The 16,424-nt window shown below is 47.9% G+C and overlaps 1 protein-coding gene across 1 annotated transcript; it reads left to right on the top strand.

Moving 5' to 3' along the window:
* Window positions 1–527: 527 nt before the first annotated feature.
* Window positions 528–5,118, top strand: LOC137570577 (uncharacterized). The gene is made up of 3 exons (XM_068279277.1): window positions 528–603; window positions 3,516–3,681; window positions 3,918–5,118. The coding sequence occupies exon 3, from the start codon at window positions 4,156–4,158 to the stop codon at window positions 4,966–4,968; it is 813 nt and encodes a 270-aa protein (XP_068135378.1). The 5' UTR covers window positions 528–603; window positions 3,516–3,681; window positions 3,918–4,155; the 3' UTR covers window positions 4,969–5,118.
* The last annotated feature ends 11,306 nt before the right edge of the window (window positions 5,119–16,424 follow it).

Raw genomic sequence — 16,424 nt, 5'->3', positions numbered from 1 at the left:
GAATCGCCGTGCCGGAGCCGGACCGCATGCGGACCGGACGAAACGGACGCACGGCATAGCAATGAAAGTCTATGCGACCGTTCACATGCGTCCGTTTCGTCCGGACCGGAGCCGGACCGGATCCGGACTCCGGCGTCCGTTCCAACATGCGCTATTTTTTGGTCCGGCTCCTCTGGCTGACGTATCCGGACCGGAGCCGGACTGTTGCATCCGGCCAATGGAAACCAATGAGGACCGGAGAGCGCACAACACACTGGCTATAAAAACCGGACGTTCTACCCCACTTCCTATGCTTTCTCTATGGTATGGTGGCCATTTTGGATGGGGACCACATGGGCCCAGCGTTCACAGAGTGGAGCAGCAGTGACTTCAAGCTGGAGCTCTTTGGCAGCAACATGTCTGACAATATGTCTGATAACGAGGGGGTGAGGCCCTACACAGCAGAAGACCTCATCCTACAGGTGCAGCAGGTACCAGCCCTGTAGGACAAGGGGGATGCGGACCACAGCAACATCAAAAAATGCAGAGGCCTGTGGAAAAAAATTGCCAAGCTGTATGTGGAGGACTTTGAGCACTTGAGCAAGAAACAGCAAGGCACAGAGGGTATGTTGACTAGAAGTTTTTTGGGGGGCTTGTGGTTAGCTTGTGATGTATTCCACTTTTGCTATGGATTTGTGTCACCCACGTGTTGCCCATCCACCCGTGGCCCACCCACCTGTTCCCCACCCACCTGTACCCCACCTGTGATGTATCCAACCAACCTGTACCCCACCTGTGATGTATCCCACCCACCTGTGATGTATCCCACCCACCTGTGATGTATCCCACCCACCTGTACCCCACCTGTGATGTATCCCACCCACCTGTGATGTATCCCACCCACCTGTACCCCACCTGTGATGTATCCCACCCACCTGTGATGTATCCCACCCACCTGTGATGTATCCCACCCACCTGTGATGTATCCCACACACCTGTACCCCACCTGAGATGTATCCCACCCACCTGTGATGTATCCCACCCACCTGTGATGTATCCCACCCACCTGTGATGTATCCCACACACCTGTACCCCACCTGTGATGTATCCCACCCACCTGTGATGTATCCCACCCACCTGTGATGTATCCCACCCACCTGTGATGTATCCCACACACCTGTACCCCACCTGTGATGTATCCCACCCACCTGTGATGTATCCCACCCACCTGTACCCCACCTGTGATGTATCCCACCCACCTGTGATGTATCCCACCCACCTGTACCCCACCTGTGATGTATCCCACCCACCTGTGATGTATCCCACCCACCTGTGATGTATCCCACCCACCTGTGATGTATCCCACACACCTGTACCCCACCTGTGATGTATCCCACCCACCTGTGATGTATCCCACCCACCTGTGATGTATCCCACCCACCTGTACCCCACCTGTGATGTATCCCACCCACCTGTACCCCACCTGTGATGTATCCCACCCACCTTTGATGCATCCCACCCACCTGTACCCCACCTGTGATGTATCCCACCCACCTGTACCCCACCTGTGATGTATCCCACCCACCTGTGATGTATCCCACCCACCTGTACCCCACCTGTGATGTATCCCACCCACCTGTGATGTATCCCACCCACCTGTGATGTATCCCACCCACCTGTGATGTATCCCACCCACCTGTGATGTATCCCACACACCTGTACCCCACCTGTGATGTATCCCACCCACCTGTGATGTATCCCACCCACCTGTGATGTATCCCACCCACCTGTGATGTATCCCACACACCTGTACCCCACCTGTGATGTATCCCACCCACCTGTGATGTATCCCACCCACCTGTACCCCACCTGTGATGTATCCCACCCACCTGTACCCCACCTGTGATGTATCCCACCCACCTGTGATGCATCCCACCCACCTGTACCCCACCTGTGATGTATCCCACCCACCTGTGATGTATCCCACCCACCTGTGATGTATCCCACCCACCTGTACCCCACCTGTGATGTATCCCATCCACCTGTGATGTATCCCACCCACCTGTGATGTATCCCACCCACCTGTACCCCACCTGTGATGTATCCCACCCACCTGTACCCCACCTGTGATGTATCCCACCCACCTGTGATGCATCCCACCCACCTGTACCCCACCTGTGATGTATCCCACCCACCTGTGATGTACCCCACCTGTGATGTATCCCACCCACCTGTGATGAATCCCACCCACCTGTACCCCACCTGTGATGTATCCCACCCACCTGTGATGTATCCCACCCACCTGTGATGTATCCCACCCACCTGTGATGTACCCCACCTGTGATGTATCCCACCTACCTGTGATGTATCCCACCAACCTGTACCCCACCTGTGATGTATCCCACCCACCTGTGATGTACCCCACCTGTGATGTATCCCACCCACCTGTGATGTACCCCACCTGTGATGTATCCCACCCACCTGCGATGTACCCCACCTGTGCACATAAAACATACACAATGACCAATTATTAAACATCTATTTCTTGTAAAAAATTAACACATTTAAAATCACTTGAAAACTTGAAACTACAAAATAAACACATTTCAACAAAACATATTAAAAACCAAACATTCACCCTCGTCCTGGTGGTGTATTAAAATAAAGTCTCAGTTGGTCCCTGTTCCGCAGTGACACTACCCTTGGCCTGCTTGCATACCTCCGCAGGGGCATAAGTGGAAGCACATTCGGGGGTTCCGTAGTGTCTCTTTCCTCCTGCCGCACAAAGTTGTGGAGGATGCATGCTGCCTTCACCACGACAACTGCGTTGGCCGGTTTCAGCAGCACTGGCGTGTGGAACACCCTCCACTTTGACACCAGGATCCCAAATGTGCACTCCACCATTCTCCTTGCACGGCTCAACCGAGCATTGAAGTGTAGCTGGCTGGCATCAAGTCCCCTGTCTGGGTACGGACGCATTACATGGTCGGACAGGGCGAAGGCCTCGTCCCCCACAAACACATAGGGGTAGGCCGGTGCCCTTGTCCCAGGCCAGGGTCTGTCACGGGGGAGACGCAGTCTGCCTTCCTCCAGCAGCCGGCAAAGGGTCGTACGCTGGAAAATTCCAGAGTCATTTGAACTACCGTACGACCCCACGTCCACGTACACAAACTTGTAGTCCGCATCTGCCACTGCCATTAGAACAATGATAAAGTACTTTTTATAGTTGAAATAATGGCTGCCACTCCCCACGGGTTTCTGAATCCTGATGTGTTTCCCATCCAGTGCGCCAACACAATTAGGAAACTTGCACTCGGTCCAGAAGCCCTGGGCGATCTCCTCCCATTTCTTGGTGTCTGGCACAGGCATGTATCTGGCCCTCAGTCGCGTCCAAATGATCCTCGAAGTCCTCACGACGATGCCTGCCACCGTGCTCTTCCCAATACGAAATGTCACATGTAGCGATGTATATGTTTGTCCAGTTGCGATGTACCTACAAGAGAAATAATCGAAATCAATTTTTCATGTCGTTACAGGAGAAAGGTTCAAGACAAGGTGGCGCAATATACGTGATGCATACGTAAAATGGCTACGGAAGAAAAAACTTGCCGAACGAAGTGGCAGTGGCGGGGGAAAGCGACCAAAAGACTACCAATTTGCCAAGCAATTATCTTTCATCAATGAAAGCTTGGAACCTAGACTGTAAGTACCACTACTGTGGGCAGGAACTGAGAACTCATTTTAGCAGACAACTACCATGACTTCGGCCATGTATTGAACTGGCCTCAATTCCCATGGCTTTAGCGAACTTTTCTCAAAAGCTTTATCAAACGTTTGGTAGAAACGGTTGATAAAGTGTTTGATTAGTGTTTGCTAGCTCTGTGAATTGACGCCACATGCTGTTTGGCACACCAATAAATATTTTTTTTTATCTACAGGACTGAAGACAATTTGGAGCAAGAGGAACCGACCCAGGAGGCACGCTTCAGCAGTGAGGAGAGCGTGTTGGATGATGAGGTCGCCGATGTCACCTATTGCCCCGAGGAGAGGAGTAGGAGGAGGGAGTCCTTCGCTATCCAAGCTCTCGGCTTTGATGATGACTTGGGAGAAGAGAGCTTGGATGTTGAGGTTGCAGGACCGAGTGTGGCAGAAGCTGCACCTCCACAATCGACCGGTATGAAAGATCCAGGGGACCAAGAACAAAGAGAGGAGCACAGAGAGACTGCAGCACAACCAGCGCGCAGGGCAACCCCGACGCAGGCCAGAGGACGGGAAGATGCTGCCACACCACCAGTGAGGAACACCCCACCAGTGAGGCGTCGAGGTACCCTCCCCCCAACAAGGAGAGAGACAGAGTCCGAGATGTCCGGGGCTGTCTCCGGACTTCTCGGGATTCTGCAGAGCCACCAAACACTCATAACCCGGCAGTTGCAAGATGAGGACAGGGGCCATATCATGGAGCAGTACAAGTCCCACATCACTTCACTGCAATGTGAGCTCGAAGCTGTACATGGGCACTACAGGGACGAGCTGAAAATGATGCATGAGATGCACAGAGGAGAAATCGACCAACTGCGTGCGCAGCATCATCAGTCGGTGGGCCAGCTGCAGAACATGATGCAGCAAATGCATCAACAAAGCAAGGAACTGCTGAAATTGCAGGCACACCCGTGTTTTCACACTGTGATGTCTCTACTACCATATTTGGAAAAGGTGCCTTCCCAAAACATGATGGCGTGCCATTCCACTTTGCTGGACACGATCAAACAACACATGGACACGCCATTGTTGCAACCACCAATTTTTAGACCCCCACAACCTACAGCGGTGCCCCCCTGGCAATCATCACAGATGTACACCGGCTACAGAGGCAGTCAATATGGGCCACCGCTGTCAGGGTCCAGCTCATCCACGACTAGCACCCAAGAGAGTCCAGATTTCCAGGCAGCAACTCCCACCTTTTCTAGTAGTGGTGCCGATCAAATTTGAAAAAAACAGTCATATTGTTCCTGGACATGCTCCTCTGAATACCTCCGATCCTCGGAGGAAGGATACCATCCCAGGGCTTTTTAGCCCAACCTTTTCCCTGCCCCATCTCCTTCAACCAAGGTTCAGAGGTGTTCAGATGACCATGTCAGGGAACTTTTGTTTTTGCTGGACTTGAACTTTAGGGCCTGGTGTCCCCGAAAGACACTACCTGGGTCACAACCTTGTGCCTGTTGCACTGCACCTGTAGTCCTGCACCTGTGCCTTTGATTCCTCTTGTTCCTTACTTTGTTCTTGTTCCTAACCACTTGCGCAAGGCCCTTTGAACCATGGATGAAGGACACCTTGACTGGTCGGTGAGAGGCCTAGCCTTTTCACTGACCTGTGTCCTTCATCCATGGCTCAGAGGGTCCTGTGCCAGTGGTTAGGTTTTAGAAGCACTAATTTAGGGCCTGGTGTCCCCTAAAGACACTACCTGTAGTCCTGCACCTCTGCCATCGGTTCCTCTTGCTCCTCACTTTGTTCTTGTTCCTAACCACTTGCACAAGACCCTTTGAACCATTGATGAAGGACACCTTGACTGGTCGGTGAGAGGCCTAGCCTTTTCACTGACCTGTGTCCTTCATCCATGGTTTAGAGGGTCCTGTGCCAGTGGTTAGGTTTTAGAAGCACTAATTTAGGGCCTGGTGTCCCCTAAAGACACTACCTGTAGTCCTGCACCTCTGCCATCGGTTCCTCTTGCTCCTCACTTTGTTCTTGTTCCTAACCACTTGCACAAGACCCTTTGAACCATGGATGAAGGACACCTTGACTGGTCGGTGAGAGGCCTAGCCTTTTCACTGACCTGTGTCCTTCATCCATGGCTCAGAGGGTCCTGTGCCAGTGGTTAGGTTTTAGAAGCACTAATTTAGGGCCTGGTGTCCCCTAAAGACACTACCTGTAGTCCTGCACCTCTGCCATCGGTTCCTCTTGCTCCTCACTTTGTTCTTGTTCCTAACCACTTGCACAAGACCCTTTGAACCATGGATGAAGGACACCTTGACTGGTCGGTGAGAGGCCTAGCCTTTTCACTGACCTGTGTCCTTCATCCATGGCTCAGAGGGTCCTGTGCCAGTGGTTAGGTTTTTGAAAGCACTTCAATTTTAGGGCCTGGTGTCCCCGAAAGACACTACCTGGGTCACAACCTTGTGCCTGTTGCACTGCACCTGTAGTCCTGCACCTCTGCCATCGGTTCCTCTTGCTCCTCACTTTGTTCTTGTTCCTAACCACTTGCACAAGACCCTTTGAACCATGGATGAACGACACCTTGACTGGTCGGTGAGAGGCCTAGCCTTTTCACTGACCTGTGTCCTTCATCCATGGCTCAGAGGGTCCTGTGCCAGTGGTTAGGTTTTTGAAAGCACTTCAATTTTAGGGCCTGGTGTCCCCGAAAGACACTACCTGGGTCACAACCTTGTGCCTGTTGCACTGCACCTGTAGTCCTGCACCTCTGCCATCGGTTCCTCTTGCTCCTCACTTTGTTCTTGTTCCTAACCACTTGCACAAGACCCTTTGAACCATGGATGAACGACACCTTGACTGGTCGGTGAGAGGCCTAGCCTTTTCACTGACCTGTGTCCTTCATCCATGGCTCAGAGGGTCCTGTGCCAGTGGTTAGGTTTTTGAAAGCACTTCAATTTTAGGGCCTGGTGTCCCCGAAAGACACTACCTGGGTCACAACCTTGTGCCTGTTGCACTGCACCTGTAGTCCTGCACCTCTGCCATCGGTTCCTCTTGCTCCTCACTTTGTTCTTGTTCCTAACCACTTGCGCAAGACCCTTTGAACCATGGATGAAGGACACCTTGACTGGTCGGTGAGAGGCCTAGCCTTTTCACTGACCTGTGTCCTTCATCCATGGCTCAGAGGGTCCTGTGCCAGTGGTTAGGTTTTTGAAAGCACTTTAATATTAGGGACTGGTGTCCCCGAAAGACACTTGGGCAGCTATGCCCTGCAACTCTTCCAGCACAAAGTTGGTGGTTGGTGTTCCTTAATAACACTGACCGGGCTATACCATAGATATGTTATTTTTTGTCTTCCATGTTGGAAGAATGTTTTCATGTTGGAAAGTGGTTGTTTTTGCAATAAAGAAATTTGTTTTTACATACCTCAGTGTGATGAGTAGTTGTTCTTGTGGTGTGACTGCTCTCCTGAACGTGGTATCCTTCTTCCTAAGGTCATCCTTCACCATCTCCAAAAGGGTATCAAACCTGTCAGGAGATGGAAAGGAAGAAGCTGTAAAGTATGTTGTGGGACAAGGTGTTGGGTGGAGGATGGGGGAGGTGTGTTTACAGAGGTTTGGGAGTGTTGTGGAGGGTGGGGGTGTAGTGTATATCTAGGTATGGGGTCAGGGTGGTGTGTTTAGCTAGGTATACAGGGATGAGGTGTTGTGGGGGTGAGGGTGGGGTGTTTAGGGATGGTGGGGGTTGGTGTATTTAGGCCTATACTTACAGGGGAATAGACATCCGAGTGTAGCTGTAGAACTTCTGTGGGTGTCGTCTGAGGTCCCGGTAGAGGGCCTGGAACTCTCCCTTCCTCTGCCTCCTGGCTAGTAGAGGGTGCACCCACCATCTCCTGCGAGGAGCACGCCTACTCCCCACATAGTAGTAGGTAAACAACAGGAAGGAGAGAATTCCCAGGTAATAACAGTAAAAAATGACTGGATCCATGGTCCCAACTGCTGTCTCTGTATCCAAGGATGGTCTCCACACGTCCAGCTGTCTCCAACAATGACCCCAGAGCTTCTGCTGACCTCCCAGAACCCCAGGTATTTATACAGGTTGTTATCTCTTTAAGAATCCGGATCCGGACCGCAACCGTGTTCATACCGCACGGAAAACGGATGCAAACGGACCGGATCCGGACCGGATCCGTACCGGAACCGTGCGGATCAGGTCCGATCCGGCTCCGGTGCGGTCCGGACATCCGGTGCGGTTTTTACAAAACCGCAAGTGTGAACGGGGCCTAACCATATGCTGGAAATAAAGTCTGTGGGTTGAGATGTGCTTAAAATGCAACTTTATGGTTGAAAAAAACAGGTGCTTACCATATCCATCTACATTCCAGTCCCTCCTTATCTTCTGTCCATGAATTTCACCACAGATGAGTGCAGCAGCACTGGTCATGCACGAGTACAGCACTGATCATGCATGAGTACAGTCCATGCATGCCTAGTAGAGGGAAGCTCTCGAGCATGGGGATACGGACCATATACATGCATACCCAGTGCGGCTGTACATTGTTCCTGGGTCGAATTGGCATAGAGGAACCCTGCGCTGGAACGGTGGGCTATAAGAGGATCTGAGAAGCCTCTGAACTATCATGCACCCCCCCCCCCCCCCCCTTCCTCAAAGTACCAGACTCTATCAGCATGTTCTTTTCTAGGAAAGTGGGAGGGTGAAGAGGTGCCTGGGGAAAAACTATCTGGTCTGGCTGATTATTTATCTCCTGCATTAAAGTGTACCTGAGGTGACATGTGACATGATGAGAGAAACGTGTATGTACACTGCACAGCATATTAATAACCAGGCTGTTCTACTTGTTTTCTTTTGCTGCCTGAAAGGGTTAGTTTCTAGGCATGGAAGTAACAGCTTCTGTCTTGTAGGTACTTTGGCCTCAATTCACTAAGATCATGCTGGAGATAATAAGGCAAGAGAAAACTTACCTCCACATAAGAGAGAGTTATCTTATCTCTTCATTCCTTAAGTTACCTCCTCTGTAGTTAAGTTACCTCCTCTGTAGTTATTTTACCGCCTCTGTAGTTAATTTACCTCCTCTGTAGTTATTTTCACACGCAGTTAATAAACAGCCTGTATTTAACTCTGGAGTTATTTTAAGGATTGTAGAGTTAACTTAAAGACAGAAGCGTTAACTTTAGGTTTGCCTGAGGTAAAATGTTTCCTGAATACTGCATGCCTTATCACCATGGTAACAACTCTGGAAGAGTTATTAAAGACAGGAGATAACCTTAGTGAATTGAGGCCAATGTCAGGAATTTAGTAAACATCACTGATAAGCAAATTACAGCCATGAATGTTTTCCTGGGAGAATACTACTTCTGAGAGCAGAGGGAAATAAAATACATGAACTATTGACCTTTTTCTAACTCTGGTACACTTATAAAGGTGCGTACACACGCACTACTGTAAGGAACGACGGGTCTGTCAGACCCTAGCGGATCGTTCAGAAACAGCCTTATCAGTCTGCCGACAGACTGTACACACGCTCTACTGTCGGGCATAACGCCCGCCCAGCGGGAGGGTCTGACGGACCTGTTGTTCCTTACAGTAGTGCGTGTGTATGCACCTTTAAGGTGCGTACACACACACTACAGAAGCAGGCTCAGGAACAGCCTTATCAGGAACAGCCTTAACAGTCCGCCGACAGTGCGTACACACGCACTACAGTCTGCTGAAAACCCACCGAGCGGGAGGTTCCGACGGACCCGTCGTTGGCTGCTGTAGTGCGTGTGTACGCACCTTTAGACTGCCACTGAGCAGAGACAACAAACCTTCAATCTAGTTTGTAAATGTTTAAAGGGAACCCGAGGTGAGAATGATATGGAGGCTGCCATATTTATTTGCTCGTAAACAATGTAATTTGTCTGGCTGTCTAGTTGATCTTCTGACATAAGTAGTGTCTGAGTCAAAACCTTGGAACAAGCATATAGGCCCATACACACGCCGTACTAAAGGCAACGACGGGTCCGTCGTCACCTCCCGCTGGGCGGGTTTTCAGCAGACAGTCCGGCGTGTGTACAGTCCGTCGGCAGACTGATAAGGCTGTTTCTGAGCGATCCGCCCGGTGGATCGCTCAGAAACAGCCTTATCAGTCTGCAGATAGACTACACACGCCGGACTGTCGCTGGAATGCCCGCCCAGCGGGAGGCGACGATGGACCCGTCGTTGCCTTTAGTACGGCGTGTGTACGGGCCTTAAGGCTAATCCGGTAAAACCTGAGTCAGCTGAGTCAGAGTACCTGATCTGCATATGCTTGTTCACTAGAGACACAGGATCAGCAGGACAGCCAGGCAACTGGTATTGTTTAAAAGGAAAAAATATGGCAGCCTCCATATCCCTCTCCCCTCGAGTTCCCTTTAAATATAAAATAAAGCTATGGGATATCTAAAAAAAAGTCATTTTTATGAGTAGGACCATAAATACAATTGTTTTTCTCATCAGTTTATTTTCACCTCCAATTCAGAAAATTGGGGATGCCTGTGCAGAAAATAAACTGATGGATGAAAACATTGTAAACAACCATTTTGGCCACACAAAAAATTTGATGTCTGTATGTACTGTAAAGGTGGCCATACACTGGTCGATGTGCCATTAGATCGACCAGCTGACAGATCCCTATCTGATCGAATCTGATCAGAGAGGGATCGTATGGCTGCCTTTACTGCAAACAGATTGTGAACCGATTTCAGCCTGAAACCGATTCACCATCTGCTGAGCTGCTCCTGCCGCCTGTCCCCCCCCCCCCCCCCCCCCCCCGTATACATTACCTGATGCTGGCTCCGGGTCCTCTTCTCCGCATTGCACGGCTCTGTTCCGGCTCCATCCCGGCGCTTCCTATGTTACTCCGTGACCAGGAAGTTCAAATAGAGCGCCCTCTATTTGAACTTCCTGGTCACTGCAGTGACACAGGAAGCGCCGGGATGGATGGAGCCGGAACAGAGCCGTGCAGCGCGGAGAAGACGCCCGGGAGCCAGCCTCAGGTAATGTATACTTGATCGGATCGGCCGCCGCTAGCGACGCGCACTTTACCTGCGGGCGATCGAGGGTAATTTCCCGCACGGCGCGATCGACGGACCGATCCGATTTCGGGAGGAAATCGGATCGGCGGCTGCGTTTACCGCGAACGATTGGCAGCAGATTCGATCCCAGGATCGAATCTGCTGTCGAAACGGCCGCGAATCGAGCCAGTGTATGGCCTGCTTAATGTTAGCTTAGCTGATCCCTTTGTCTGAACAGACGCTACTGAACAATTGGGCAAGACTTTTTATCCTTCCTGATTATTTCACACCCCTGCTGGAGGTGTCTGGTGAGCAATCCACAGACATGAAATCATCACCTGATCCAGCTGAAAATGGCCTGACTGGGTGTTTTCTGTGTCCGAAGTCTCCCTATGCTGGTTGATCTTTCAAGAAAGATTGCAACACAGTCACTTATCTAGAGCAATCATCAAGATTCTTATTTAGCAAAGGATTAGTGTTGAGTTTCCTTTACTATTGCAACAATTTATTTACAACAACTTTATTTTCTGTTCCCTTGTGATCTTTGTTTATCAGCCGTCTTTATAAAATGAGCGACCCGCGACGAATAGCGGCGAACGAATGACGTTTGCATTCAGCGATGGCACAATGACAGTCCATCGATTAGTTAGCGGAAACGCAAAAATGAGGACCCGGAAGTGCGTAATTAGTTTGGATGGAGCGATTGTTTGTCAGTGTTAGATACAAACGACTAACAGCAATAATCGTCAGAACCAATCCGCCAGGACGGATCTGTCTAAATGGACGATAATTGCTGTCTTTTACCGTAGTTTGGACACCTATTTTATCGATTCTTAGCGGACCTTTGTTCCTCATTCGCTTCAAGCAATGGCGGTGGAGCGTGTGTACGGAACTTTACTCCTTATCTGGAATTTGATTCAAAGAAAACTGGTTATCTATAGACATTGAGGGCTGGTGCACACCAAAAACCGCAAGCAGATCCGCAAAACGCTAGCGTTTGTTGAACCGCTTAGTGTCATTTTGATGGCGCGTTTTGGGGGCGTTTTGGGGGCGTTTTGCGTTTTTTGCGTGCGTTTTTGCAAGCGTTTTTTGAAGCGTTTTGCGTTTTTCCTGTAAAGAGGTAGAAAGACCTTAAACAAAGGGTTAAAGTGCGATATATTAATGACACATGTGAAGCACATTGAGCAATTGAAGTCAAAAACCCAATATAAAAAGGGTGGGGTCCTTAACAACATTGTGGGTTAGTTCAGGAGAGGTGACACTGTGGTTTGGAGAGAAGAGTGACTTATTTTTGAAACTGTTTCCTGATGTGCTGTTATTGCTCTGTGTAGCAGCATATATGAGACGTAGGCCAAGGACAAGGAGATACTGGGTGCATCCCATGCTACAACAGCGGCGCCAGAAGGGTCAATTTTGGACCCTATATAGAGATTTGAGGCAGCATCCAGACAAGTTTTTTGGCTACACCCGAATGTCTGTGTCCAGGTAAGAATACTTGTCACTTATCTTTATAAAAAAAACAAAAATTTGCTTTCCTAAAACAAAAAGAATTTCCGATAATTCAGGTTGGAGTGAGCTCGAGATGTCTCCCAGAGCACCACTGCTGAATATATGCAAATTAACCATTGTACCCTTAGAAGCTAAACACACCTCCAGAACCGCTGGAATGCAATGATGTGTCAGCTTGTTAAATTGTACAGAGCTTGCTGGTTAGTCTGTACCTCTCGGTTTACAAGCCCTACTCCATAGAGCCAAATTAATCCATGCCATGCAATGATGAGGATCAAACAATCCGAAACAGTCTGTATGCATGTTGGATTATTATGGCTCTGTACAATTTAACAAGCTGACACATCATTGCATTCCAGCGGTTCTGGAGGTGTGTTTAGCTTCTAAGGGTACAATGGTTAATTTGCATATATTCAGCAGTGGTGCTCTGGGAGACATCTCGAGCTCACTCCAACCTGAATTATCGCAAATTCTTTCTGTTTTAGGAAAGCAAATTTTTGTTTTTCTTAACATCTTAGTAAGGGGGCTTTTAGGACCATTGTAGTCCCTTACACACTCCAATGAGTTCTGGGTCACCATGAGCTGGTTAGTCTGTACCTCACTTATCTTTATCATGGGGCTAAGTATTTTGGGGAGGAATGAAATTGGAAGCACTTTTTGGCCCTTAGTTAACTGTGTTTGACTGAAAACAGAAATACAACACATTAATCAATCAGGTGTATACATGAGCTAACCAAATAACTGTGATACTTGATCCTGGTGTGTTATGTATTCAATGCATAAGGCCTCCATCTCATTTTCCGATTGAAGTAATTACTATAGTATATATCCATAGTTTACCTATAACATTTGGAGCATATTATGACCTTACATACTCCTGGTGCATACTTCATTAAGTATATGACTGTCAGGCAATAATCAGCATATGGGACACAGTAATGAAGCAATGTTTGAACAAAATCTTTAGTTTTAATGTTTTGTTCTTCTGGGGAAATAAGATTTTGGACATGTGTTGTCCATACTTTGCTTGATTCCTCTGGATCAACAGGGGTATGTGGGGGACGGGCTGGAGTTGTACTTTGTACTGGTTGAACTCGATGGACGTATGTCTTTTTTCAGCCAAAATAACTATGTAACTATGTAAAGTAATATGTCACAAATGAAAAATGTTTCTTTAACAAACAACAGTCGATCTGAACATAAGCATGCTATCTTTTACCAGTTTTGATGTCCTTTTATCCAAACTGAAGGATGCCCTTCAACGACAAGACACAAACTTTCGCCTGGTAATCACACCAACTGAGTGACTCCTCATAACATCGAGGTAATGTAAAATAAGGTCCAATCTGACCATTTAACAATAAAATTAAAAAAAAAAAAACTAGTCTTGTTGTGATAGCAAATCACACATACTACCAGGGCCCTGATTGTAAGCATGTGTACCTGATTCAGCATTTGTATGAGCCTGGCTGTGAGATGATAAATCAGTGTACACTGAAGAGTCACTGTGCATAGATGCTGTTTGAAATCGCATACCTTGATCAGGGCGCTGAGGTGGAGGCATAGAGTAATGAGGCTGTTGACCATATGGCATGTTTGGCATATGCATTGGTGGGTAATGCGATGGGTCATAACTACGTTGCATATGGTAAGAGAGTTGTGGGTATGCATTATATTGTTGACTGGAAGCAGGCAGGTGTGGTTGCTGCAAGTAGTTGTGCACATTGTCATCTGCACGGCTCTCAGGTACTAAGAATCTCCCCAGGGTCTCAGAGATGGCATGTTTGGCTGCCCATTGTTTATCAGGTGGCACTTTTTGTAATAGTGGCACCAAACTTAAAAGATACTGTGTGCATGGCTCTTTAAGTTGTTTCATTTCATCCTCTCGCTTCTCCATATGATCAACAGCCTTTTCTATAGAACTAATCAGCTTCTGGTTGTATTCAGCCCTGCTCATACCTCTTCCTATTCTCCTGCCTTGTGTAGCTAGCCTCACACCTCTACTAGACCTGAGAGTTGTGCGTGTCCGACTACTCGCTGGGCTGTGTGGTGTGTGATCTGGTGTGATCGTATTCAGCCCTGCTCATACCTCTTCCTATTCTCCTGCCTTGTGTAGCTAGCCTCACACCTCTACTAGACCTGAGAGTTGTGCGTGTCCGAATACTCGGTGGGCTGTGTGGTGTGTGATCTGGTGTAGTAGAGTCACTGTCTTCCACTGTAGCGGTGTCAACATCCTGTGTAGTGTTTTCTTCCACTTCTACATCACTGTTGCTGTTCGGTGGCACCTCTACATCGTCCTCCTCAGGATCTGGTGGTAGGCTATCTTCAGTTCTTTGGTAAGGGAAAAGCACAACATTAGTTCATGGAATAGTGGCCATGGATGTCACAGCAAATATATTCGCACAATGCGATGCATCTTTCATTGCAAAACAATAGCAGTAGCCTGTCTATTTTTCCCATAATTTGTGTACATAGCTTTTAGGCACAGCCCCTGAGCAAGCATAGAGCAAAACTGGCCTGAGTAAACTAGCAATGATTTATGTAGATGTGTGTTACAGATGTGTGATGCAGACACTACTGCAGCCAAACATATAAACAGCACTGTCAGGCAACTGTTATGTTGGGTAAGGAACAGTCCAGATTCCTGTCATGTAATAATCACTTTAAACAGGACCTATGCCATGCTTACATTAAGCTACGTCCCCCAATATATTTGGTAGAGTGATGGCAGATTATGCGTTAAACACTACTTAATTGCATTCTGGGGCTACTCCTTCCTTCACTGTTCTATTGGCGAAGTTGACAAACATTGCAATAGGTTAACATTTACGCCATACTTACTCAGCCTGTTCATGATGTTTTCGTAGAAATTCTAATATGCCACAATATTTGTATTTGGTTCGCTGCAAACTTCCCGACCCACTCTTGGATTCATGATATTGCTTTTCGATTTCCTTTTTGTAACTATCTCTGACCGACTTCCATCTTGTCCGCAGGAGGCCAACTAGGAATAAAAATAAACATACATGTTATTTCTTTTCTTTTGCAGATTTCTGGCAACATGGCATTCATATGCAGCACTTCATTACCAATTCCTCATGGGAAGAAGTACAATCCGATACTTAGTTTTGGACACCTGCAAATTGATCTGGAAAGTACTGCAACCGGAATTTATGCCAACTCCTGACGTACCTATGTGGGAGGCTAACATGCAGCTTTTTTGGGAAAAACATGATTTCCCTAACTGCCTTGGAGCAGTGGATGGGAAACATGTCAGACTGGTTATGCCTGCATTCACTGGCAGTCTGTATTACAATTATAAGAAATTCTTTTCACTTGTGCTCATGGCTGTGGTGGATCCTAATTTGAAATTTACCTATGTGGATGTTGGCGCTTACGGAAGTTCCCATGATTCCTCAGTCTTCCAGCACAGTCGATTTGGCTTGAAGCTTCGCACAGGCCAGATGACTTTACCACCACCACGCCCCTGGCCTGACACTCTAGAACCACCTTACCCCTGTGTGTTTGTGGCTGATGAAGCTTTTGCACTGTCTCAGCATGTTATGAGACCGTATGCACAGAGAGATATGACTCATAAAAAACTAGTCTTTAATAACCGCCTGACCAAAGCCAGACAAGTAGTAGAATGTGCTTTTGGAATTCTTGCAAACAAATGGCGCATCTATCACACTGCAATAAAAATGCAACCAAAGTATGCTATAACAGTTGTGAAGGCAACATGTATTTTGCATAATTATGTGAGAACACTAGATAGCATGACCATAGAGGAGGAAGAGGGGGATATTTCTAACAGTGCTCTTGTAACGTTACCACCCGCTACTTTACGTGGTCCCATTTCTGCCATTCAAAACAGAGACAAATTAGCTGATTATTTTGTGCCATAACTGTAAGAAATAAAAACCCTGCAGGCTGCTATTTACTTACATTACGTGATCATCATTATTGTGCAAATAAACATTCTTGAAAACGTGTTGTATGTCTATATCATTCATTACACTCTAAAGTGGCAAATAGCACCCTCTCTAATAATACATGTGAGTACATAAAGCATGTACCTGCTGTTTATAATGAGAGCTGGCTATAGAGAGAACAGCTTTGGCAGAGACCTGTCATAATGAAATTTCTAATTGTTTAATTACTCATTTAGTGGAGGGG

The sequence above is a fragment of the Hyperolius riggenbachi genome, chromosome 4 (genome assembly GCF_040937935.1).
Source record: "Hyperolius riggenbachi isolate aHypRig1 chromosome 4, aHypRig1.pri, whole genome shotgun sequence".
NCBI classification, from domain to species: domain Eukaryota; kingdom Metazoa; phylum Chordata; class Amphibia; order Anura; family Hyperoliidae; genus Hyperolius; species Hyperolius riggenbachi.
The sequence above is the reverse complement of the archived record's forward strand: the minus strand, read 5'-3'. Positions and strand labels throughout refer to the sequence as shown.

Bases quoted from the DNA above. Each gene is read 5' to 3' on its own strand.
- LOC137570577 (XM_068279277.1), top strand. From the start codon at position 4,156: ATGAAAGATCCAGGGGACCAAGAACAAAGAGAGGAGCACAGAGAGACT.